Consider the following 25,381-nt stretch of genomic DNA (forward strand, 5'->3'; position numbering starts at 1 on the left):
AAGTTGGACGGCTTAGGAGAAGCGGTGTCTTTATCCGCCACGATGGAGGAGCAGGAGGAGGATATTATGGGATATTATTATGACGACGACGACAATTTCCACACGTTTTCAGATGGAAACCCGGACTGCGGCTGTGACGACGGAGGTAGAGTTTCTGTGTCGCCGCGCCTCAAGAAGGTCATAATAAACACGGAACATCAAAATGTGTTGTTGTCATCATGCAGGCACAAGTACAGTACAACTCAAATAAGTTTGGCATCCAACCAGAGTGCAAATGTAACAGTAAAGTGCAACAGTAATATACAATGTACAGTACAGGTGATTAAACTGGGTATAGAATATATAAATGAGTACTGAGCAATACTAGCTCGGCGTTGCTAATAAACATTTTAAATAATTCTTATAAACTGCTCAAAACGGCATTATTTCCGGCGTTGGGTGCATGATGCGCATGCGCTGTGATCACAACCAGGCAGCCAACGCCGGAAATAATGCCGTTTTGAGCAGTTTATAAAAATTATTTAAAATGTTTATTAGCAACGCCGAGCTTTCAAACCATCCCGTATCTCTGTTAGAAACCCTCGTGCAACTGGGAGTCCCTTTGAAATGTCTCTGTGATACTTGTATAACGAACGGTTCGGTTAGAACCAGTCCTTCATGGTCATTCTAGGTTGGTTTCCTATTGAGGTGCATCACAGTCACGAAAGGGGCTAACAGTACTGTATGTGTGTCACTGTCACTCTCACTGTGCTGAAGTGTTGTCTCGGCGCTCCGCTGTCAACAACCCGAGTCGAGCCACTACTTTCTATTTCTGGTCTCCTCGGCTCCCCTGCTCCATGGCCACCGGGCGTCTCTGCACGCGGGTCACTGTTTACACTTTGCGTTGTTGTTGTCGTTGTGTGCAGAGGCACGTGGGCGTCGTGTTGTTTATTATTACCACAATACTGAATTATTGATCCGCCGATCTGACAGGTCCGTTCATACCGCACACAACGCCCCGTGTCGCCTCCACCACCTAAACTAGGACAAGAGAACCTGACGGAGACGGAGACAACTGTGGCAGGGCTTCCCCCCCCCGGGGGGGGGGTCTGGAGGGGGCTATGCCACCCATAGATATATATAGTTATCTATGATGCCACCATGTTGTTGTTGTTGTTGTTGAAGGATTTAGTTTAAACCTTTGTTGTTCCTGCTTGAGCTTGAACAATTATGTTCTATTTCTGCTTTGCAGGTCAACTCCCTATTCTCTGAGGTTGCACTGATTATCATGACTGCACCTTACCCAGCACTTATGTTATCATTCGGGGCCATTGGGATGCGTCTAATAAATCTCTAGAGGACCGGCAAATGTAAACAGACGTGGGGCTGTTTGTAGAGCTAAATCTATACTTTATAGTATTGCTATCTGTCCATTCTCATTGTCAATTGAGTCCATAAACCGTCCCTTCAAAATGGCTTAAAGAAAAAAAAAAAATCATCAATACGTTCTCATTTTATAGCGCTGTGAATATAAGCGTTATACAGCATTTGGTCTAGTATATTTCCTGGAAGGCTAGATAAAGGGCTAATAGCTACTAACGTTATATCCAATGGCATTTCCGTTATACATAAGCTACAGTTAAAACTCAAACTGCATATGATCGGCACGATCCTCAAGCATGTATGCATGAAAGGGGGGGGGGGGGGGGGGGCGGGGGGACGTCGTTTCTTATTATTGATTACCAATAACCGTGTTTGTCTAAGTAGCCACATACGCTGATCGTATCGTATCATAACAAGGCCCGATTGGGCTGTAATTTACGTGAAAAAGATCTTACTATGAGCCGGTTGGATCCCCCCGAGAATTTCCCCGTTATCGATCGCCATCTGGTAGATCGATATGTCCATTGGCTGATGATAAATCCCCTTATTGCATAGTGAAATCCGCGATCCAAAATGTATTCCAAGCTACAGGCTGCACATCCAGAATCCAGCTAACTGAAAACTCCATTGAAAGTAAAAAAAAAAATAATGCACCGTTCAGCCACAGGGCACACTGCATTATCGCGACAGCGCCCTTAAGAGGATCTGGCCGGTAATGCACGTTGGCGAATTCAAAGAGTAGGGTACATCTGCAGTGCAGCTCGGCGACCTTGAATAAGTTATTAAAATGGAATAAAAGCCAAAACAACTTGCCACGGATATATCCGTCCTTCTGTCCTTTAAGCATGGATTCGAAAGCCGGATATATCCGTGCTTGGGCGGGATTGTGTTAACCATCACTGATGTTATCATGACTGTAATCTTCAAAAACGGGTAGTTCAAACCGACAACACAGGAATGGGATCAGTTTGATCCCAAACAAATTGATTATCTTGATCCCACCAGAAGGGTGGATTTCCAGTAGATTACCAGAGATTAAATACAATTTATTTAAAAATATGTTTCAATATAAAGGAGATGGCGAAGTTTGTTAACTGAAATAATACACAATGTTTAGCCTTCATGGCAAATCTATTTTATTTTTCATTTTTGGTTACGTTTGTGGTGGCCTATTTTGTTTTCAACCAAATGTTGATGACATAAATGTTTATGCTCATAAAAGTCACAACAAAGATTGTCAATCACAAATGCAATTTAGATGAAAGAAAAAATATCTTCAACAAAATAAAAATCATCACCTTCAGCAAACTGAAACCTCACTTAGAATTCAGCTCCTCAAAGCACGCCTGGATGAGGCGGTCAGGTGGCGTAGCGGAGATTGTGCTCGTCACCAATGCAAGAGGCTGCGGTCTCGACTCCCGGAGAGTCAGCATTGCCTTGGCTTGGCCTGATCGCTATACTAACCCGTTTGGCTGGGTTAGGGGGAGGGAAGCTGTGGGTGGGAAACTGGCGCTGTGGACAGCGACGCCTACAGGTCAGGTTTGGGCGCTTGCTCAGCGGAGGCAGGACTTTAGGAAGGCAGCGTGACCTCCCACGCGTTACACCTCACCAATGAGAGCCCTCGCTGCCAGGTGAGAAGAGAGCCACTGGCTGTCGCCGCACGTGTCGGAGGAAGCGTGCGGATACTTCAGGGTTCCCTTGTACCGACCAGTAGGAGAACATGCGCACAACAACCAGGTAGGGGAGGGGGGGGGAATTGGCACAACGACTAAATTGGGACGGGGAGAAAAACAGAGAAAAATCGGAGAAAGAGAGATACAAAAAGAAAAAAAAGCACGCCTGGATGATCCAGCTGCCTTTGAATTAATGTTTTTTTGTTGTTACCCTAGTGGGAGTATTTTTTAAATTACAATTCCATTATGATTTTATGTCCTTTATGTATTTAAAAATATAATTAGACATTATAGATGTCTCTGGTCTCTTGCCTTCCTTGTATTATTTTTCATATCCACTAGATGGAGATCGGTAGGATTAAAGCACTGATATTCAGGATCTAGTAATCTTGAAAAGTCTGAATTTGGATCAGGGTGATCCTATCCTGGATTGCTTTGAAATACCGGGACAAAATCTGTCCAAGTTGTCTGATCCTGTATCACAAAAAATGGGATTTCAAAATCTGATCGGATCTGATTGAGATAACAAGTTTTGAACTACTGGGCCCTGTACATTGTATATATTACTGTTGCACTTTACTGTTACATTTGCACTCTGGTTGGATGCCAAACTTCTTTTTGTTGTACTGTACTTGTGCTGCATGATGACAACACATTTTAATCTAATCTACTCTAATCTAATCTAAAGACACTGGTAGTAAATCATACTGGCCAGCAGGAATAACTAGATGTTATATTGATGCATCTCTCTCTACATAAACATGTTACTTATAGCACCTTTAGGTTCAGTACTTGAATGAAAGTAATGTCTCCTAGGGCTGACCTTCGATATTTTTTTTGGAATTCGAAGCTTCGGGGCCGAGATTCGATTTTAATTCGAAGCTTCGAGAGAAAAAAATAAAAAATAAAATATATATATAATTTTATTTAAAATTTTTTTTTGTAATATTTATATTTTTTTATGTTGTGGGACTTGTACAGCACTTTGTTCAACTTTGTCAGTGCTGTAAATTTTAAACCTTTTAAAATCTTAGACAAACGAAACACTTTGCTTTCATGAAATATTGTAAGTTTGAGGCTTTATAAAAGCAGCACAATGAACACAAATCTGTCAGTGCAGAGTCCGACCTCATCTTAAATAACAAACAGCATTGCTTGTTGTAGTTAACAAAGAGAGGCAGAGTTGATTTAGCAAAAAAAATAAAAATCATATTTTTTTCTTTTTACATAATCGATATTTTTTTTTCATATTCGAATCCCATGCCCATCGAACGAAGCTTCGAAGTATTTAAGACAGCCCTACTCCTAGCTAGCCTTAGAGAACAGAGCGCTGTTCCTCAGATGACGACTCTCCTGGTTTAGAATGTGCACTTAACATTCTGCAACACAGAGCTATCAAGGTCCCGGTGCCTGAGTCGAATGGGAGCGTGTGATTGGCCCGGCATGGTGCCAAGCAGACACACACACACTCAGTGAGATGATGATGGACGCCATGCCATGAAAAACCGATACAGATATTTTCCGATATCACATTTTAATGCCGATATCGGCCGATAATATCGGTAGTAGAGCTGCCGCGGTATTGATGTTTTCCTTACCGCACGGATTTGCAAAATATTTCCTACCGCGCGGTTATTACCGCACGCGCACAAAAAAAAAAAAAAAAAAAGTTTGAATGCATTTTTTTTTTAGTAGTAGTCTACTTTTTATAGCATATAGCCTGCCTCTAGTCTAAATGTCGATCTTTAGAGGATGACTTTGCAGCATGAATATTGTTTGGGATTCGGCAAGCACGCATTAGTTATTGAAAGTGAAACACGGATTCGAAGTTTACCCTCTGGTCGTGCGCCGTTCACTCGGTGTCGCGGGCAGGGGTGGTTACCCCCCCGACCCTTTCTTATTATTATTACTATAAAGTTACTACTTTATAATAAAGGCATTCGTTTTGTGGCATTACCATTATATAGTTATACGTTCAATAACATCAGCGTATTTACCGGACCATCTCAGTTCCTTTCTTTGCTCAGAGCGTGCTGAGTTGTCCCATTCTGCCGTCTGTTAATAAAGTTTTCAATCAGACAAGTGTATAGAACGAAGGGCTTTTATTATAACATTCGTTGCAGACAGTAAAATCATTATGTCTCGTTTAGTACTCCCGAGGAGCGATGGTAGTCCACTCCGGCGGGGAGTTAAAGCTAACGTTATTAGCCGTATTGTGATGAGCTCTGATCAATGGCTGACATTCAGGATGTAAAAAACTGCAGGACGCTCCCAACGTGTGACGCGTCTCTCTTCTGACCAATCAGTGGTCTGCAATGTTTCACGTGACTTTTCTGGTAGCCAATAGGGTCGCTTGGAACCTTGATGGAGGAGTAGGGTATATCTGCAGAGCCGCAAGCCCAACGAGAGGAGGGTACTTCATTATTATTATTATAAAAAACAGCGGTGATGCGGTATTCAGCCTACTCTGCGGTGGCCGTGATGTAACAGCGATACCGCGGTAATGCGGTAATCGCGGCAGCTCTAATCGGTAGGCCGATAATATCGGACATCCCTAGTTATAAGCAGTAGTTAGTGGCTAGTAATTAGTGGTTAGTGGTTAGGGATTACTGATTGGTAATTAGTGATTGGTGATTAGTGAGCCGTGATTGGTGATTAGTGATTAGTGATTAGTGGTTCCCAAAGCAGTATCAATGCATTCCCTTAAAGACAAAACAAACCGACTCAACCCGTCTTCCTCTGGTCCCTCCCCTGTCTTCCTCTGGCCCCTCTCCTCTCTTCCCCTGGCCCCTCCCTCCACCAGACCTGGGGTTCAGCGACCCCCTCAGCGGGGAGGTGAAGCCTCGCATCCTGCTGATGGGCCTGCGGCGCAGCGGCAAGTCCTCCATCCAGAAGGTGGTGTTCCACAAGATGTCGCCCAACGAGACGCTGTTCCTGGAGAGCACCAACAAGATCTGCCGCGAGGACGTGTCCAACAGCTCCTTCGTCAGCTTCCAGATCTGGGACTTCCCCGGCCAGATCGATTTCTTCGACCCCAGCTTCGACTACGAGATGATCTTCAGGGGCACCGGGGCCCTCATCTTCGTCATCGACTCCCAGGCACGTTTAACTCCAGGTTTTTAACTTATCGTTTTTATTGCAGCAAATGGGATTTTCTCAAGCAGACGGATGTCAACACCAGGGCTGCAATGATTAGTCGACATAATCGACAAAAAATCGTCGACGAGGAATTGTTGCGTCGATTAGTCATTAACACTTTAATCGCCATGGGTTAAATTCATAATTTACCATCCCTCGCCAGCTCTATTTGTCTATGGAGAAGTTCCCCTTCTTTGCAGGGCTATAACTTTTTAAATTCTATTGCTAAATTGGCATTATTATGGCCCATTCAATGTCCTATATGTATTGTTCAGGGTGTAGCAACGTTAAACTTTTTCATTCACATATTCATACTAAAATATGGTCTAAAGTATAAGTATGTTTTTATCGTTTTCTGCAGCTTTCTTCAGAACGTGATTTATAGCCCTAAATGCATTATATTGATGATCAAATACAGTTTGGTAGGAATCTGTGCGAGATGAAAAATTTCAACTGGACGTACTTCTAGAATGATCTACGTATGATCTGATGATGACCGGATGGGCGGGGGATCGTTTATAATTCCGTGGGCAGCGTTAGATGATTCATCTAGTGTGGGTCATATGTTCATCATAGCAGTTTATATGGAATACGTTAGAAAATAACGCTGAATCTTACCGTATGTTCCTCGCGCCGTTGGACGATCAGCGTGGAGTAGACCGTTTTCGATTATGGGATGTTGATCCTGATGAACCATTTCCAGGTTGTATAATATATACGTCCAAATAACGTTGTTTATTGAGTTAGGGCGAGCGATTGATCATCCAGTGTGTTGAGATGGAGTCCGGCTACCGATCGCGAGTGCCCGGAGCACATATGGATGAGCACTTCCTGTTTGGCGCGCCCCTCCCTCTTGGCCGATCTGCCGATCGGCCACCAGATGGCGCTCTCGAACCGTTAGACAGTTGAGTGGAGCTCACCAGTACATCTCAGGGCTCCGGAAAGGAAATATGATTTCGATGACAGATTTTTGAAATATTGACATCAAAGACGAGTTACGGCGTCTTCGGCAGAATGAGCATGGCTAGGAATGACGTCTTAACTCGTCCCCGGCGATCATAGTGTTAAAAAAATAAAAAGATAAATATTATTTATTTTTTATTTATTTTTTGCACTACCTATCTTTGTGAAAGTGGCTTCTCAGCTCTGGTCCAGCCAGCTGAAGACTTCTTAGGTTAACATAACAGAGTTTGGGGGAACTAATGGGATAACTGGGGATGTTGTTTGGTCCTGACAAGAGTCTCAAAGCAACTCTGAGGTCATGCTCAATGTCCAATCTGTTCCTCTGCTCTGTCTTCAGCTGGACCCGAGCTGAGAAGCCACTTTCACAAAGATAGGTAGTGCAAAAAAAATATATATATATATATATATATATATATATATATATATATATATATATATATATATATATATATATATATATATATATATTATTATTATTATTTTTTAATATAATTGTTTTTCGATTAGTCGACTAATCGAAAAAATAATCGACAGATTAGTCGACTACCAAAATAGTCATTAGTTGCAGCCCTAGTCAACACTGTAATCTGTGTTGCATGTACCTGACAAACTGAACTGTTTGTATTACAGTCATATTCCAACTTAAATGAATGCACACGTGTGTGTGTGTGTGTGTGTGTGTGTGTGTGTGTGTGTGTGTGTGGACTACTGTACTATTACAGGGATTGAAATGAACAATGCAACTTCCTTATACAAAAATAATAATAAAAAAATTTAATAAAAAAAATTGCATAATAAAATATCGATACTTGGCATCCTTTTATCGATACAGTATCGACGCGCAAAGTATCACGATACTATACTGCATATTTACATGCTAAAATCCTGAGAAGGCACTTGTTCCTATGTACACTACTATACAATATACAATTTTAACTCTGTCATTATGCTACACTTACTATATCTAAACTATACTATACAAGAACCACATCTGTTCTTTCCTTAAAGTGACTTTTATATTCCTCATTCCTTTAACACATTCGGGGCCATTGGGATCCGTCTAATCCCACTCTATACGGCCAGCATATCAAAACAAACTTTCATTGTGCGTGAGGCTGTTTGTAGAGCTATATCTATACTTTATATTATTGCTATCTGTCCATTCTCATTGTCAATTGACACTATAAACCGTCCCTTCAATATGCCTTATACAAATAATTTTTTCATCAATACGTTCCCATTTTATAGCGTCGTGAATATGAACGTTATAGCAGAATGTTCTGGGGTATTTCCTGAAACGCAAGTTATAGGGCGCTAAGCTAATAACGTTAAATCGAATGGCGTTTCGGCTATAGACCAGCTAGAGCTAAAACTCAAAATGCATATTGTCGATATCATGGTCCACCATGAATGCATGAAAGGGGGGGGCGGGGGACGTCGTTTCTGATTATTGATTACCAATAACGGCATTAGCCTCAGTAGCCTTATTCGCTGACCGGGTGGATAGCTATGAGAGCAAGGCCCGATCGGGCTGTAATTGACGTCAAATCGCTCTTACCTGTGGCCGGTTGGATCCCAAAAAGGATTTCCCAGTTATCGATCGTCATCTGGTAGATGGTCTATTGGTTGATGATATATTCCTTTACTGCATACTGAATTCAACGTCCCAAAAACTATTCCAGGCCATCGGCTACACGCATAGCTTTAGGCTAACAGAAAAGCCCAGTGAGAACACTGCATTATCGAGACAGCGCCCCTATGAGGATCTGGCCGGTAATGCACTTTTCCGAATTCCAAGAGTAGGGTAAATCTGCAGTGCCGCAGGGTGACATTGAGTAGGATATTACAATGGAATAAAAGCCAAAACAACCTTGCCACGTATATATACGTGGTTGGCCGTCAAGCGTTGGATCCGAAACACGTGGAAATACGTGGTTGGCCCCGAATGTGTTAAAGTGACTTTAACTGACTTTAACATCTGTCAGGATGTGTCTAAATATATAGTGACACCCTCTGCCCTCTCCCTCACAGGACGACTATGTGGAGGCCCTGAGTCGCCTGCACCTCACCGTGACCCGGGCCTACAAGGTCAACCCGGACATCAACTTCGAGGTGTTCATCCACAAGGTGGACGGCCTGTCGGACGACCAGAAGATCGAGAAGCAGCGCGACATCCACAAGCGCGCCAACGACGACCTGGCGGACGCCGGCCTCGAGAGGATACACCTGAGGTGGGCAGGCACGTGCACACACATAGCCCAAGGGGTGCTTGAGCACCTGCCCTTTTTGAGCCTTGTAAAAAAAAGTTATATATATATATATTTCGTTACGCATATAGACTGCCCTTCCAACTAGGGATGTCCGACATTATCGGCCGACCGATATTATCGGCCGATATCGGCAGTAAAATGTGATATCGGAAAATATCGGTATCGGTAAAACATTTTTTTTTTTTTTTTTTTTACATTTATTTAACCTTTATTTACCCAGGCAAGCAAGTAAGAACCAATTCTTATTTTATTTATTGTCAAAAGTATGCATGTTGGTTTAATTCAACAACAAGAGATATGTAATGTTAATTTTTACTTTTTTAATTATCATATTTTGCACAGATAATGCTTACATTTAGAAAGCCTTTTGAATGCATCCAGTGAAATTATTAGTTACCTGAAATTATTCAGTTTTTTTGGGGGGAAACCCTGCATATATCGGTATCAGTTGATATCGGTATCGGTATCGAAATTAAGAGTTGGACAATATCGGAATATCGGTATCGGTAAAAAAGCCAATATCGAGCATCCCTACTTCCAACTGAAAATGTCAGGATAGAATCTAAATATTAGGTAAAGAGAGAGCGATGCCCCATATTCCATTTCAGTTTGCACGGCCTCCTCAGCGTGCCTCTCCACGGACCTATATATTTTATGTATAGCGTGGGTGGTGATGATGATGATGATGATAGAAACCGCTGTGGCCATACAGTTGAATGCTGGTATTATACTCACTGAGGGACACGAAGAAGTCAAGTCCGATGGGATTTGGGAATCTCAAATACAAATCGGGATTGGAATAAAAAATGCATTTATATTAAACAATACAGAATATACAGCACTTATTGGGGTCTGTAGGGTAAGCACTTATTCCCTCCCCCCTGAACATTTATGGAGATGTATGGGCCTTTTTAAGTCAGCGATAAAAGTGTCTTTCAAGGATAAGTGAGCTCCTGCACTGATTATTATAGTTCAATATTCAATATTTGATCACCAAACCCCCCCAAAAAGCATAAAAAGGGCCCTTTTAAAAAAAAAAATTTATCTATATTTATCTTTATATTTATCTATAGCCGGTCTATCTATCTGGACCGGGTCCTGGTCTCCTACAGCTAGTCTCCAGGTCTCTGCCCGCTCTCTGTTGTGGGTAGGCCCTCTCTCGGTCCAGCCAAAAAACAACAACAACAACAACAACAGAAAGTGAACTACAGCTTTGAAGCCTCAACCAAATTCCAAAACACATTGACCTCCGGATCCTGAAAGCAGAGAGAGATCAAGGAGGATCAAGGTGTTTGGGTTCTTTTAGAAGATGAATGGTTCCCAAATACAAAGTCCTAAAGCCACCCCTTTACCCTCTCAACCTCCTCCTTCCTGAACCTTCTTCTAGCAGAATCTATGCACAGAGCCGCCTGGTATTGGAACTTGTCATCTATCTACTTCCAACCTAGCCTTCCTACATTAAAAAGAACAGGTGCTCAGTTCTTATTTGTTGGAATATGCAATGACTTATTATTTGTGTGCTCATGTTCACATCTACCTTGTTCTGTGTTATTATAAATATAGCTTGTTTTTATTTGTTTGATTAAAATTCTAGATTGTTTCTATTTGTCAGATTAGAATTCTAGCTTGTTTTTATTGGTCAGATTAGAAGGTAAACTAAGATAAACTAAGTGCTAAACTAAACTAAGCTGAGCTAAGCTAAACTAAGCTAAACTAAGCTAAGCTAAACTAAGCTAAACTAAGCTAAGATAAACTAAGCTAAACTAAGCTAAACTAAACTAAGCTAAACTAAGCTAAACTAAGCTAAGCTAAACTAAGCTAAACTAAGCTAAACTAAGCTAAGCTAAACTAAGCTAAACTAAACTAAATTAAACTAAACTGTAGAGGCAATACTACTGTACTTGTACTCTGTCTGTTCTCAAGGGAAGTACTGTAGTATATTGTAACGCTGTACTCTTTATCCTAAACACCAATCCACCCTGCAGCTTCTACCTGACCAGCATCTACGATCACTCCATCTTCGAGGCTTTCAGCAAAGTGGTCCAGAAACTCATCCCACAGCTGCCCACCCTGGAGAACCTGCTCAACATCTTCATATCGGTGAGTAATCCTGCTCCTGGGGGTCCTGCTGTCCTGGGGGTCCTGTTGGCCTGGGGGTCCTGTTAGCCTGGGGGTCCTGCTGCTCCTGGGGGTCCTGCTGTCCTGGGGGTCCTGGTGGCCTGGGGGTCCTGCTGTCCTGGGGGTCCTGGTGGCCTGGGGGTCCTGCTGTCCTGGGGGTCCTGGTGGCCTGGGGGTCCTGCTGTCCTGGGGGTCCTGGTGGCCTGGGGGTCCTGCTGTCCTGGGGGTCCTGGTGGCCTGGGGGTCCTGTTAGCCTGGGGGTCCTGTTGGCCTGGGGGTCCTGCTGCTCCTGGGCGTCCTGGTGGCCTTTACATGGGATGGAGAGAAACGTCTCTTCACTCTTCGGCGCATCCCGGCAGAAACCAAGTAACGCATCATGAAAACGTTGTAGTCCTAAGAAGACAGAGGATACCCAGGGCTTTCGATTTGAAATTTCATAAAATTACACTCCCCAGCTAACACCAGCCTCTGTCAAAAGCGGTTGAAAATATTATTAGCGAAAGATTCTGACGTTATCTTTGTGATTATATCTCACGGTTAGAACAAACCTGAACCTTATTGGCATAAAGTAGAACGTAGTTTGTTTCTTTACCTTTCTGTGACCGTCTAGGGGGTAAAAACGTGTCTCAATCTGATGCAAAATGGCGGAGCTATTTACATTATAAAAAAGTAACTGTACCCACTGACACAAAATATACATACAATGAGCAGAGAACTGATATTAAAACCTCCCGGAAAATCTTTAATAGACTCTTGTCATACAAATCTATATTAAAAAAATATATATATTGTAATAATAATAATAATAATAATAATAATAATAATAATAATAATAATAATAATAATAATAATATAATAATAATAATAATAATAATAATAATAATAAGCACTTTTCATATATAAATTGCAGTTCAAAGTGCTTCACAACAGTAAAATAAAAAATACAGGCATAAGCGAGCATAAAAGATAGAGAGGTAGCAAGGTAAGGTAAATCACAGTTTTTCAGTAATTAAAATAATAAGTAAAAAAAGTGCGGTTTGATTCAGTTTAAAAATAGCCAATAAAAATATATAACAACAGAGCAGTGCATCGCTCTTAACACTTTGAGTTTCTTTACAAAGTACAGTTCTAAATTACCTTATAGAACAACAGAGCAGTGCGTCGCTCACAACATAGGAGGTAGTGAGATCAAATTAGGATAGAACCGACACATGAATTTGATAGGAAGTATATAAAAGTAGGTAGGGTAATATTGTAATAGATTTCTGTGATTAAAATCTATATTTAAAAAAAAAACTGTCCCGTATCCATTCTTATGTGGTATACATGGTGGGGCTCGCCCTGTGTTTCTGTCTGGATCACTGATTGGGCTTTTAAAATCAAGTGGACTTGATTCCACTGCATTCTAGGCCACACACACACATGTCATTTGCGTGGTGGCCAGTAGGTGGTGCTGATGTGTAACAGATGGCTGGGACGTGGTTAGCCAACAGTGGATGAATGAATGAATGAATGAATGAAAACTTTATTTAACAGATTGCAGAATGGGTACAATACAGTACGGCTCAATACATACAATTGTTAAGGGGATGCAGACCTGAGAAAGACGTTTGTCTTGTTTCCATCAGGGTCCCCCATTTTCAATTCATATAGACATATATGACATACATGACATACAGATAGTCAGTACTGCTACATCTATACATTTATGACATACCAGATTTGCAAATACAGTACTGTTTGTGATACAGAAGGAGTCAAGAAAAGGGAGTATATACATTTGACGTAGAAACTGTACATTGGAGGAGGTTGGGTGGGGGGGGTTGGGTACATTGGGATATTGACAACCATACTGGGTAATTTACATTGGAGGTGGTTGGGGGGGGGGGGGGGGGGCCGGGGGGCACACTGTATAAACAAGTAACACTGTACATTGAGGGGGGGGGGGGAGGAGACACTGTACAAACAAACACAATTGTACATTGAACTATTGACAAAACCATACTAGGTAAATGACTGTACATTGGAGGGGGTTGGGTTAGGATATTTACAGGGGCCAGTGTTGAATTGCAGTCTCCCGTAGGTGTCCCTTGAGAGAGGTTTTGAAAGTGGGTAGTGATCCACATTCCTTTACAGCTTTGGGTAGGGCGTTCCACATTGATGTGGCATAATTGCGAAACGTGTTTAGTCCCTTATTTGAGCCGAATCTGGGTTTAACATGATTTGTGGAGCTCCCTCTGGTGTTGTGATCGTGGTATTCACTGACCTTTGGGAAGTATTTTGACATGTACATGGGTACCTTGGTCGTGTAGTGTATCTTGTAGACCAGGCCCATTGCAAGTTGTTGTACTCTGTCGTCTACTCTAAGCCATCCTAGGTTGTCAAAGTGGGCAGGGGTGAGGTGGGTTCTAGGAGTAAGGTCAAGCAGTAGTCTGACCAGTTTGTTTTGAGATGTTTGTAATTTTGTTTTTAGCGCCTTTGAGGTGCTTTGGTACCATGAGGTGCAAGCATAGTCGTAGTACCCCTGAATGAGTGCTCCTGCCAGAGTCTTCAGGGTGTTCTTGTTTACCAGAGAGGAGATCCGGTACAAGAATCGAGTTCGTTGGTTGACTTTTTTTATTACATTGGATGCCATTTTGTCACAGGAGAGATTAGCCTCTAGGATGGAACCCAGGTAGGTAATTTCATCTTTCCTTGTGACAATATTGTCACCCACTGTAACTGAGAAGCCGTCGGTCTTGCTGAGTTTGTTATTTGAACCGAAGAGAATGGACTCTGTTTTGCCCATGTGTAATGATAGTTTGTTATCAGCGAGCCATATGCAGATTCTGCCTAGTTCCGAGCTGAGGGTTTTTTCAACCTGTAACTTGTTCTTGTCAGAGACCAGCAGGGCTGAGTCGTCCGCAAACAGGAGTGTGTGTGCTCTCAGTGAACAACACAATCTCACAAAAAAAAAGTGCATTAAAGATTACATTTACGAGGATTTCAAGGATTTTATCTTTTTTTTAAGATGTAAAGGTGGCCTATATTCACATAGATTAGACATAATAGAATAGAATAGAATATAAGTACTTTATTGATCCTGGGGGAAATTCAACACCACAGATCGTTCACAATGAACATTTAGTTAGTCAAAAGTCAAAAGTAGAAAAAAAATAGGAATAAAAAAAGAAATACAGTCAGAGATATACATTCTAAAATATGTATATACATTCCAAAATTCTCAAATATACAGTCCGAAAATATACAGTAATATACAGTAAAATGTACAGTCAAATGTAATTTCTTTATGTAAATGTCCAGGAAGGTATACCTATAGTAAAATGTAAATGTACAGGAAGATATACCTATAGTAAAATCTAAATGTACAGGAAGATATACCTATAGTAAAATGTAAATATACAGGAATATATACCTATAGTAAAATGTAAATATCCAGGAAGATATACCTATAGTCAAATGTAAATGTACAGGAAGGTATACCTATAGTAAAATGTAAATATACAGGAATATATACCTATAGTAAAATGTAAATGTCCAGGAAGGTATATCTATAGTCAAATGTAAATGTACAGGAAGATATACCTATAGTAAAATGTACAGGAAGATATACCTATAGTAAAATGTAAATGTCCAGGAAGGTATATCTATAGTCAAATGTAAATGTCCAGGAAGATATACCTATAGTCAAATGTAAATATACAGGAATATATACCTATAGTAAAATGTAAATGTACAGGAAGATATACCTATAGTAAAATGTAAATATACAGGAAGATATACCTATAGTAACCTTTCTCTATCTCTCTCCCTCAGAACTCCGGCATTGAGAAGGCCTTCCTGTTCGACGTGGTCAGTAAGATCTCCATCGCCACCGACAGCAGCCCCGTGGATCTACAGACCTACGAGCTGTGCTGCGACATGATCGACGTGGTCATCGACATCTCCTGCATCTACGGGTGAGAGGTCTATAGTGAGAGGTCTATAGTGAGAGGTCTATAGAGAGAGAGTCTATAGTGAGAGGTCTATAGTGAGAAGGTCTATAGTGAGAGGTCTATAGAGAGAGAGTCTATAGTGAGAGGTCTATAGTGAGAGGTCTATAGTGAGAGGTCTATAGTGAGAGAGGTCTATAGTGAGAGAGTCTATAGTGAGAGGTCTATAGAGAGAGGTCTATAGAGAGAGGTCTATAGAGAGAGGTCTATAGTGAGAGGTCTATAGTGAGAGGTCTATAGTGAGAGGTCTATAGAGAGAGGTCTATAGTGAGAGGTCTATAGTGAGAGAGTCTATAGTGAGAGGTCTATAGAGAGATGTCTATAGAGAGAGGTCTATAGAGAGAGGTCTATAGTGAGAGGTCTATAGTGAGAGGTCTATAGTGAGAGAGTCTATAGTGAGAGGTCTATAGAGAGAGGTCTATAGAGAGAGGTCTATAGAGAGAGGTCTATAGTGAGAGGTCTATAGTGAGAGGTCTATAGTGAGAGGTCTATAGAGAGAGGTCTATAGAGAGAGGTCTATAGTGAGAGGTCTATAGTGAGAGGTCTATAGAGAGAGGTCTATAGTGAGAGGTCTATAGAGAGAGGTCTATAGTGAGAGAGTCTATAGTGAGAGGTCTATAGAGAGAGGTCTATAGTGAGAGGTCTATAGTGAGAGGTCTATAGTGAGAGGTCTATAGTGAGAGGTCTATAGAGAGAGGTCTATAGAGGGAGGTCTATAGTGAGAGGTCTATAGTGAGAGAGTCTATAGTGAGAGGTCTATAGTGAGAGGTCTATAGTGAGGTCTATAGAGAGAGGTCTATAGTGAGAGGTCTATAGTGAGAGGTGTATAGAGAGATTATAATTATGTCAAAGCCTAGTAGCTGCTTTAATTTGAGTTAATTAATTAATTACAACATGATTAATTACCTCTAAACAGTAGGAGACAATGTGTTGTATAAATTACAATACCAATACAATCCTAATTAATGTCCCTCATTACAAGTTCTGTATTGGATAACAGAGCTGCGGTTAGTTGAGAGAATTAGGTTTCTTACAATAATGCGATGTAGCCTCTGTGTCTCACAGCTTTCTAACATCCGACGGGGGGATTTATCTTACTCTCTCACACGTACAGTGTGTGCTTCAGCCAACAACACGCAGTCAAAGAAACAATACAAATCCCAAATTTCACATAAAATGACCCAGTTAGCTGCCAACCCCCTCCGGCTGTGCAGTTATCCAGCACGGCGCACACACTGCTAGCATGCTGTAATCCTGGAGACTCTGTTGCAACAGATTGCAGCGGCTGTCCAGAGTTATTTTCAAAGTACTACTGCTCCTCATTTATTTCATATTATATATATTTATTAGGGATGTTCGATATTGGCTTTTTTTTACCGATATCCGATATACCGATATTGTCCAACTCTTAATTTCCGATACTGATATAAACCGATACCGATATATGCAGGGTTTCCCCCCAAAAAAACTGAATAATTTCAGGTAATTAACATTACATGTCTATAACCTTTATTTACCCAGGCAAGCAAGTAAGAACAAATTCAGATTTTATTTATTGTCAAAAGTATGCATAATGTTGTGTTAATTCCACAACAAGAGATATGTAATGTTAATTACCTGAAATTATTCAGTTTTTTGGGGGGGGGGGGAACCCTGCATATATCGGTATCGGTTGATATCGGTATCGGAAATTAAGAGTTGGACAATATCGGTATATCGGTATCGGTAAAAAAGCCAATATCGAGCATCCCTAGTAGGAGGTAAGGCTGCTGAAATATCCCCAAATCACATATATTCTGATAGACCAGGTTGTTCTGAAAAGAAAGATGTACATCACTTCATTGTACAGTACAATACAGGGTTGGGGTTTTTAAAAGCAGTTTTATAAAAGTTATAAAATATCACAAAACCGCTCCGACCTCTGAGAGTGGGAAGCCTTTAAAGGAATAAGATGGGGGACTTTTTCTGGAGCTGAGATTGTTCTCAAGCAGCAGGCGGAGGGAGCCGAGAGAGACGTGATTCAACTGTTGAGCGGCTGAGATCAAGTGTTCCAGGCTAGATGGCCTTTAACCCTTTCACTACCACACTACAGAAGGTTAACCCTTTCACTACCACACTACAGAAGGTTAACCCTTTCACTACCACACTACAGAAGGTTAACCCTTTCACTACCACACTACATAATGTGAACCCTTCACTACCACACTACAGAAGGTTAACCCTTTCACTACCACACTACAGACGGTTAACCTTTCAACAAGCTAATCTGATAGTATTGTTTTACAACAAGCTAATCTGAGAGTATTGTTTTACAACAAGCTAATCTGAGAGTATTGTTTTACAACAAGCTAATCTGATAGTATTGTTTTACAACAAGCTGATCTGTTAGTATTGTTTTACGACAAGCTAAACTGAGAGTATTGTTTTACAACAAGCTAATCTGAGAGTATTGTTTTACAACAAGCTACACTGAGAGTATTGTTTTACAACAAGCTAAACAGTATTGTTTTACAACAAGCTAATCTGAGAGTATTGTTTTACAACAAGCTACACAGAGTATTGTTTTACAACAAGCTAAACAGTATTGTTTTACAACAAGCTAATCTGTTAGTATTGTTTTACAACAAGCTAAACTGAGAGTATTGTTTTACAACAAGCTAATCTGAGAGTATTGTTTTACAACAAGCTAATCTGAGAGTATTGTTTTACAACAAGCTAAACAGAGTATTGTTTTACAACAAGCTAATCAGAGTATTGTTTTACAACAAGCTACGCTGAGAGTATTGTTTTACAACAAGCTAATCTGAGAGTATTGTTTTACAACAAGCTAATCTGAGAGTATTGTTTTACAACAAGCGAATCTGATAGTATTGTTTTCCGACAAGCTAAACTGAGAGTATTGTTTTACAACAAGCTAATCTGAGAGTATTGTTTTACAACAAGCTACACAGAGTATTGTTTTACAACAAGATAAACAGAGTATTGTTTTACAACAAGCTAATCTGAGAGTATTGTTTTACAACAAGCTACACTGAGAGTATTGTTTTACAACAAGCTAAACAGTATTGTTTTACAACAAGCTAATCTGATAGTATTGTTTTACAACAAGCTAAACTGAGAGTATTGTTTTACAACAAGCTAATCTGAGAGTATTGTTTTACAACAAGCTAATCTGAGAGTATTGTTTTACAACAAGCTAATCTGAGAGTATTGTTTTACAACAAGCTAATCTGAGAGTATTGTTTTACAACAAGCTAAACTGAGAGTATTGTTTTACAACAAGCTACACTGAGAGTATTGTTTTACAACAAGCTACACTGAGAGTATTGTTTTACAACAAGCTAAACTGAGAGTATTGTTTCACAACAAGCTACACAGAGTATTGTTTTACAACAAGCTAAACTGAGTGTATTGTTTTACAACAAGCTACACTGAGAGTATTGTTTTACAACAAGCTACATTGATAGTATTGTTTTACAACAAGCTAATCTGACAGTATTGTTTTACAACAAGCTAATTTGATAGTATTGTTTCACAACAAGCTACACTGAGAGTATTGTTTTACAACAAGCTACACTGAGAGTATTGTTTTACAACAAGCTAATCTGACAGTATTGTTTTTCAACAAGCTAATCTGACAGTATTGTTTTACAACAAGCTAAACTGAGAGTATTGTTTCACAACAAGCTACACTGAGAGTATTGTTTCTGTTGTGAAGGATCAGATTAAACCGAATATGTATATTTATTTATATATATATATTTAATTGTATTTGTATATCGTTTGATATCCCCTGTATATTCCTTGTACAATATGCATTGAATATCCCTTTAGTCTACTAAACAGCCCATAATAGTTTCATTCTACCATTGGACGAGAACCTGGCGCCAGGTTCAAGTTCAATCGTGCCGCCTAACATGTCGTGGCAAGCCCCGGTTCCGCGCAGGAATATGTCGGGCGAAATACGAATGGTACTATTTGTTCATAGCGCATATATATATATGGCGCAAGTAAAGTAGAACTTCCTTTTAGTCCAGTTCTTTACCCTCCAACAGAGTGACAGACGCAAAGCCTCCCCACGACGCACGTGCGGTGTAGTAAGGCCTACTTGGCCCCAGAATAGGCATTGAGATATTGTGTAGATTAATAGTTGAATAGTCATAGTTTGGCACTATACCGTCGAGTTGGACGTATTCTATTAAGCTAATAATAGTCTATTTATGTATGGTGCATCGTTCGGTTAGAGTTCTAAAGTTATCAGTACCCCCATCGTTCCTGACGTTATCTGGACGCTTAACCAGGCTGGTCAGACCCCTAGTGGTGATTGCATCCGAGGAGCTCCGGGCCAAGAGCGACTGGACCTGTATATTGGATTACTCTACCCGGACGACGGCGAGCCTTCCACGGCTTGGATTATGCTTTGTGTGCTTTGATTATTCCATGGATAAAGGCCAACACTGCGGAGTGTTGGAACTACCCCCCGGAGAGGACTCCAGGTGAGACGGCGCTCTACACCAGTGAGGTCGCCTCACGTCTCTCCGTTGTGGACCGGCAGATACCGTCCACAGAGGGTCCAGCTGTATTCGTCTGCGGCCCGAGGTTCTGTGGGCACCGTGTCCAAGACTTTGGATTCTCCCAAGACACCGTCGGCCAGATGGGATACCGCCAGCGGCTTCTCTAACCCCCCCCTCCTACTGTCTTACAACCAGCGGGACCCCCCCCCCCTTAGTGTATCCAGCTATAATCATTTAAGTACCATCGCTATCGTTTTCCTAAATATTCCAGGTTGTATACTTACTCCCTGCGTAACCAGAGATTGGACATTCAATGTTGATTTACCTACGAATACTCATTTGCCATAAAAGTGCATATTTCATATTTCAAATCATAAATGTAATTAAGTGATCGTTGTATACACCTTTTGCTGTATTAAACCTTCGATTTGGTACATTTGTGTGGATTCGTTTCATCAGGTGGGAAAGTGTTCATCATACTTATATCTTGTACTGGGTGGCCAGAAGTTAAAGTACATGAGGTAGTGGTATTAAATATCATATCTAACAATACAGTCAGGGAATTGTACCCCTCAGTTACAGTTTCACAACAAGCTACACTGAGAGTATTGTTTTACAACAAGCTACACTGAGAGTATTGTTTCACAACAAGCTAATCTGAGAGTATTGTTTCACAACAAGCTAATCTGAGAGTATTGTTTTACAACAAGCTACACTGAGAGTATTGTTTCACAACAAGCTAATCTGAGAGTATTGTTTTACAACAAGCTACACTGAGTCTGGGAGTGGCCTGCAGGGCAGCTGAGACAGACAGACAGATCTGTGTGATATAGAGACATCTAGCCTGTCGCACAGCAGACCTTGTAGCACAATCTGTGCCTTTTATGTACTATGTACTATGTCCAGGGTACAGCAGTGCTCTGTACTATGACCACCAGCTGCCGGTTTCTCTAGCGCCCCCTGCTGTGTGTCCCTGTGACCCGGTGAAGCCCTCATCACACTTGATGTCCTTGTTTTTCTATTTTAAAATAATTACATAGTGTAAATAATAACATAGTATTCAAAGCATCTGTGTCTAGTTTTGGAAATAATGGCAGCAAATGCAAATGTGAGTATATCTTCACAATGAATATGACGTAGATGGCTATGATGCTCTGTGGCCTATTATGTCCAATAGGTTACATTTTTAGCCTGTTTCGCTGGAGTCCAGCTGTCAAACTGAGGCGGGCAAAGCGGGGCGATTATTTGTCTTTGTGTCGCATCTGAGCGTACGGTCAGTTTATACCACGAGACATCACAATGTTACCTAATCACTTTAACATCTAGTCGATGAATGTTATCTATAGCACCTTTAACATCTCTTCTCTTGAATGGGGTTAGTTGCTTCTCTTGAATGGGGTTAGTTGCTTCTCTTGAATGGGGGTAGTTGCTTTTCTTGAATGGTGGTAGTTGCTTCTCTTGAATGGTGGTAGTTGCTTCTCTTGAATGGGGGTAGTTGCTTCTCTTGAATGGGGTTAGTTGCTTCTCTTGAATGGGGGTAGTTGCTTCTCTTGAATGGGGTTAGTTGCTTCTCTTGGATGGGTTTAGTTGATTATTTTGAATGGGGGTAGTTGCTTCTCTTGAATGGGGGTAGTTGCTTCTCTTGAATGAGGGTAGTTGCTTCTCTTGAATGGAGGTAGTTGCTTCTCTTGAATGGGGTTAGTTGCTTCTCTTGAATGGGGGTAGTTGCTTCTCTTGAATGGGGTTAGTTGCTTCTCTTGAATGGGGGTAGTTGCTTCTCTTGAATGGGGGTAGTTGCTTCTTTTGAATGGTGGTAGTTGCTTCTCTTGAATGGGGTTAGTTGCTTCTCTTGAATGGGGGTAGTTGCTTCTCTTGAATGGGGTTAGTTGCTTCTTTTGAATGGGGTTAGTTGCTTCTCTTGAATGGGGTTAGTTGCTTCTCTTGAATGGGGGTAGTTGCTTCTCTTGAATGGGGTTAGTTGCTTCTTTTGAATGGGGTTAGTTGCTTCTCTTGAATGGGGGTAGTTGCTTCTCTTGAATGGGGTTAGTTGCTTCTCTTGAATGGGGGTAGTTGCTTCTTTTGAATGGGGGTAGTTGCTTCTCTTGAATGGGGGTAGTTGCTTCTCTTGAATGGGGGTAGTTGCTTCTCTTGAATGGGGTTAGTTGCTTCTTTTGAATGGGGTTAGTTGCTTCTCTTGGATGGGGTTAGTTGCTTCTCTTGAATGGGGGTAGTTGATTATTTTGAATGGGGGTAGTTGCTTCTCTTGAATGGGGGTAGTTGCTTCTCTTGAATGGTGGTAGTTGATTCTTTTGAATGGGGGTAGTTGCTTCTCTTGAATGGGGGTAGTTGCTTCTCTTGAATGGGGGTAGTTGCTTCTCTTGAATGGTGGTAGTTGCGTCTCTTGAATGGGGGTAGTTGCTTCTTTTGAATGGAGGTAGTTGCTTCTCTTGAATGGGGGTAGTTGCTTCTCTTGAATGGGGTTAGTTGATTCTTTTGAATGGGGGTAGTTGCTTCTCTTGAATGGTGGTAGTTGCTTCTCTTGAATGGGGTTAGTTGCTTCTTTTGAATGGGGGTAGTTGCTTCTTTTGAATGGGGGTAGTTGCTTCTCTTGAATGGGGGTAGTTGCTTCTTTTGAATGGGGGTAGTTGCTTCTCTTGAATGTTGGTAGTTGCTTCTCTTGAATGGGGGTAGTTGCTTCTTTTGAATGGGGGTAGTTGCTTCTCTTGAATGGGGGTAGTTGCTTCTCTTGAATGGGGGTAGTTGCTTCTCTTGAATGGGGGTAGTTGCTTCTCTTGAATGGTGGTAGTTGCTTCTCTTGAATGGGGGTAGTTGCTTATCTTGAATGGGGGTAGTTGCTTCTCTTGAATGGAGGTAGTTGCTTCTTTTGAATGGGGGTAGTTGCTTCTCTTGAATGGGGTTAGTTGCTTCTCTTGAATGGTGGTAGTTGCTTCTCTTGAATGGGGGTAGTTGCTTCTCTTGAATGAGGGTAGTTGCTTCTCTTGAATGGGGTTAGTTGCTTCTTTTGAATGGAGGTAGTTGCTTCTCTTGAATGGAGGTAGTTGCTTCTCTTGAATGGAGGTAGTTGCTTCTCTTGAATGGTGGTAGTTGCTTCTCTTGAATGGGGGTAGTTGCTTATCTTGAATGGGGGTAGTTGCTTATCTTGAATGGGGGTAGTTGCTTCTCTTGAATGGGGTTAGTTGCTTCTCTTGAATGGGGTAGTTGCTTCTCTTGAATGGTGGTAGTTGCTTCTTTTGAATGGGGGTAGTTGCTTCTCTTGAATGGAGGTAGTTGCTTCTCTTGAATGGGGGTAGTTGCTTCTCTTGAATGGAGGTAGTTGCTTCATTTGAATGGTGGTAGTTGCTTCTCTTGAATGGGGTTAGTTGATTCTTTTGAATGGGGGTAGTTGCTTCTCTTGAATGGGGGTAGTTGCTTCTCTTGAATGGGGGTAGTTGCGTTGGGCTCCGACAGTTGTTACAGAGTTACAGAGTTGCCCAAAGAAAACCGAGTGGCGTTTTTCCGCGAGAAAGTAGAACTGGAAGTCAACTTTTGCCAGACTCGGCCCCTCCCCCGCGCTGCGGTGGCCCCTTCAATCACAGCGGGAGACGAGGCGAGGGACTGAGTTAAAGAACGCTCCCGGCACGATGTCACACCAACGCACCGACCGGCGGCAAGGTGCTGTATTGTCTGATTGGATCTGAATGAGGCCTTATGGTGAGCAGCTGTTTGGGAGAACCAGGCTTCTTCAACGAGTCTGCCAGGTCCCACAGCGGAGCACTGATAACTGTAATTACCTGGGGGGTGCATTTCTTTGGTGTGTGCATGTGGTTTAAGTGCAGCTCTCTCTCTCTCTCTCTCTCTCTCTCTCTCTCTCGCGCGCTTTCTGTCTCTCTCTCGCTTTCTGTCTCTTTCTCTCTCTCTCTCTCTCTCTCTGTCGCTTTCTGTCTCTTTCTCTCTCTCTCTTTCTCTCTATCTCTCTCTGTCTCTCTTTCTCTCTTTGTCTCTCTCTCTCGCTCTCTCTCTCTCCCTCTCTCTCTATCTGTGTCTCTTTCTATCTCTCGCTCTCCATTTCTGTCTCTCTCTCTCTCTCTATCCCTCTCTCTCTCTGTCGCTTTCTGTCTCTTTCTCTCTCTCTTTGTTTCTCTCTCTTTCTCTCTCTGCCTCTCTGTCGCTCTCTGTCTCTCTTTGTCTCTCTCTCGCTCTCTCTCTCTGTCTCCCTCTCTCTCTATCTGTGTCTCTCTTTCTCTCGCTCTCCATCTCTCTCTCTCTCTCTCTCTCTATCCCTCTCTCTCTCTCTCTCTCAGGGGGCTAATGTCCCCACGACATCATGGGATTAAGTGTAAGAGAATGTATTCATTTTGAAAATAGCCATTTGCTCAGGCATCTGTTGCCTAGCAGCATATTTCTTTCTTGTTTTGATCATATCCTGTTTCTAAGCTACAGCATGTAGCCACTATGATAAAGGTGTCTTAATGTTTCTCAAACACCCTGTTGATTATTAATTGAAAGTTGATTATTCCTCTCATACCATGGTCATTAAGACAAGTTGATATCTGCGCTACCTCGCCATACCAATCTGATGCCAGCCTCGGGGGTCTGTCACTGCAGGACCATAGTTGCCTATGACGGTGGGGTTCATGGTTGGACCACCCCCGAGTTGAGGGAGGAGTTGATGGTTGCAGTTAGGAATGGGAGGATGTCTGGTGATATGCTCTATAACCATATACCATGGCCTGTCGTGAACTACGCCCCTTAGCTGTGATGCAGTGAACTACGCCCCTTAGCTGTGATATAATAACCATATACCATGGCCTGTTGTGAGCTATTGCTTAAATGAATAACTCATCTTTTATTTCTCTTTATCTCCCCCTCCTCCTCCTCCTCCTTCTCCTTCTCTCCTCTTCCTCCTCCCTCTCCTCCTCTGCTCTTCCCCCTCCTCCTCCTCCCCTCCCCTCCTCCTCCTCCTCCTCCCTCTCCTCCTCTCCTCTTCCCCCTCTCCTCTTCCCCCTCTCCTCTTCCCCCTCCTCCTCCCCCCCTCCTCCTCCTCCCTCTCCTCCTCCTCCTCCCCCTCCCCTCCTCCTCCCTCTCCCCCTCCCCTCCTCCCCCCCTCCTCCTCCTCCCTCTCCTCCTCCTCCTCCCCCTCCCCTCCTCCTCCCTCTCCTCCTCCTCTCCTCCCCCTCCCCTCCTCCTCCTCTCCCTCCCCCCCCCCCCCCTCCTCAGTGTGTCTGAAGACCAGGCCGGCTCGCCGTACGACCAGGAGTCCATGGCCATCATCCATCTGAACAACACCACGGTCATGTACCTGAAGGAGGTCACCAAGTTCCTGGCCATGGTGTGTTTCCTGAGAGAGGAGA

The 25,381-nt window shown here is 42.1% G+C and overlaps 1 protein-coding gene across 1 annotated transcript; it reads left to right on the forward strand.

The window, feature by feature from the left end:
- Window positions 1-10: 10 nt before the first annotated feature.
- LOC311248806 (ras-related GTP-binding protein D-like) lies at window positions 11-25,374 on the forward strand (the record flags this gene model as incomplete). Its single annotated transcript, XM_084339634.1, has 6 exons — window positions 11-145; window positions 5,839-6,134; window positions 9,168-9,367; window positions 11,392-11,506; window positions 15,341-15,483; window positions 25,248-25,374. Coding segments are annotated over exons 1-6 (984 nt in total), but the record flags the coding sequence as incomplete, so codon positions are not given.
- Window positions 25,375-25,381: the final 7 nt, after the last annotated feature.

This window comes from Notolepis coatsorum, assembly GCF_963971535.1.
Source record: "Notolepis coatsorum genome assembly, contig: SCAFFOLD_2448, whole genome shotgun sequence".
Taxonomy (NCBI): domain Eukaryota; kingdom Metazoa; phylum Chordata; class Actinopteri; order Aulopiformes; family Paralepididae; genus Notolepis; species Notolepis coatsorum.